This window comes from Alexandromys fortis, unplaced genomic scaffold, assembly GCF_014885135.2.
Source record: "Alexandromys fortis isolate MF-2015 unplaced genomic scaffold, M_Fortis_MF-2015_v1.1 scaffold_573, whole genome shotgun sequence".
In the NCBI taxonomy this organism is placed as follows: domain Eukaryota; kingdom Metazoa; phylum Chordata; class Mammalia; order Rodentia; family Cricetidae; genus Alexandromys; species Alexandromys fortis.
Genome location: NW_026068440.1, coordinates 11301 through 12646, shown reverse-complemented (window position 1 = coordinate 12646; position 1346 = coordinate 11301). Strand labels below are relative to the sequence as shown.

The following is a 1346-nucleotide window of genomic DNA, read 5'->3' as shown; positions in this document are numbered from 1 at the left end:
CAGACTCAGATCTTGCTGTTCGTGGTATTTCTCATCATCTACTTGCTCACTGTGTTTGGGAATCTGCTCATCATACTCCTTATTCATGTGGACTCTCGACTTCAAACACCAATGTACTTCTTTCTCAAAAACCTGTCATTGAATGATCTCTGTTTCTCTACAACTATTGTTCCCAAGATGCTAGTCCAGTTTTTAGTTGTAGAAAAGACCATTTCTTTTGCTGGGTGCTCAATGCAGATGTTCTTTTTCCTCATAATGGGGTGCACAGAAAGCTCTCTTCTAGCAGTCATGTCTTACGACCGCTACATAGCTGTCTGCAAGCCCCTGCACTACTCTGCCATCATGACACATAGGGTTTGTGTCCTGCTAGTTGTGGGATCCTGGGCCAGTGGGATATTTGTGTCTGTAGTAGACACCACATTTACTTTGTGCTTGTCATATCAGGGACCAAATCTAATCAATCATTACTTTTGTGAGCCTCCTGCACTCTTGAAGCTGGCTTCAGAAGAGACCTACACAGCTGAGATGGTCATTTTTGCAATGGGTGTAGTAATTCTCCTAGGTCCCGTTTCTCTCATCCTGTTCTCCTACTGGAATATTATCTTAACTGTGGTTCAAATACAATCAGGTGAGGGGAGGCTCAAGGTCTTTTCCACCTGCACTTCCCATTTTGTTGTTGTTATCTTCTTCTATGGCTCAACTATATTTACCTACATGCAGCCCAACTCAAAGAAAATGAATGAAGGAGATAAGGTAATCTCAGTGTTTTACTCAGTTGTAACATCTATGATGAATCCATTCATTTATAGCCTAAGGAACAAGGATATGAAGGCAGCATTAAGAAAAGTATTTAAAAGAGAGATAAGATAACAGAATATAGGAGATAATCAGGGCATAAGTCATTCTGAAGTTCATGAACGGTTTAAACATCTTTCATTGTGGACTATCTCTAATCTGAGAGTAAAGTTCACTCATGCTTACCAAGTAATGCTTGTTCCTGCTGTGCTGTGTAGGATTGTTATTTATGTGTGCAGCTCACTTAATGTGTGACAATTTGCCCACTGACATTAAAAAAAAAACAAAATAAAATCAGTTTAAAATACTGAGAAAATTCTATAAACTTCAGATTTTGTGAACCAAACTCTTCCCACCCAGGGCTGTTTGCTGTTACTTTAAACCCCATAGCTTCTTGCCGAACTTATCGTCTCCTACCATTATCCATAATTATCTTTGGAGAATATGGCTTATTTTTTCTATTTCTACTTTTTATTTAAATTTTTAAAATTTTATATACTAGCCCTAGTTTTCCTTCCCTCCCCTTCTCCCATCCTTTAACTCGTCCCACC

At 38.9% G+C, this 1346-nt stretch overlaps 1 protein-coding gene across 1 annotated transcript in view; it reads left to right on the top strand.

Moving 5' to 3' along the window:
* Positions 1-870, top strand: part of LOC126495702 (olfactory receptor 2D3-like) — a 3315-nt gene extending 2445 nt beyond the window's left edge. Inside the window, exon 2 of the mRNA XM_050133299.1 lies at positions 307-870. Coding sequence (XP_049989256.1) covers positions 307-870 — 564 coding nt within the window. The remainder of the gene's footprint in view (positions 1-306) is intronic.
* Positions 871-1346: the final 476 nt, after the last annotated feature.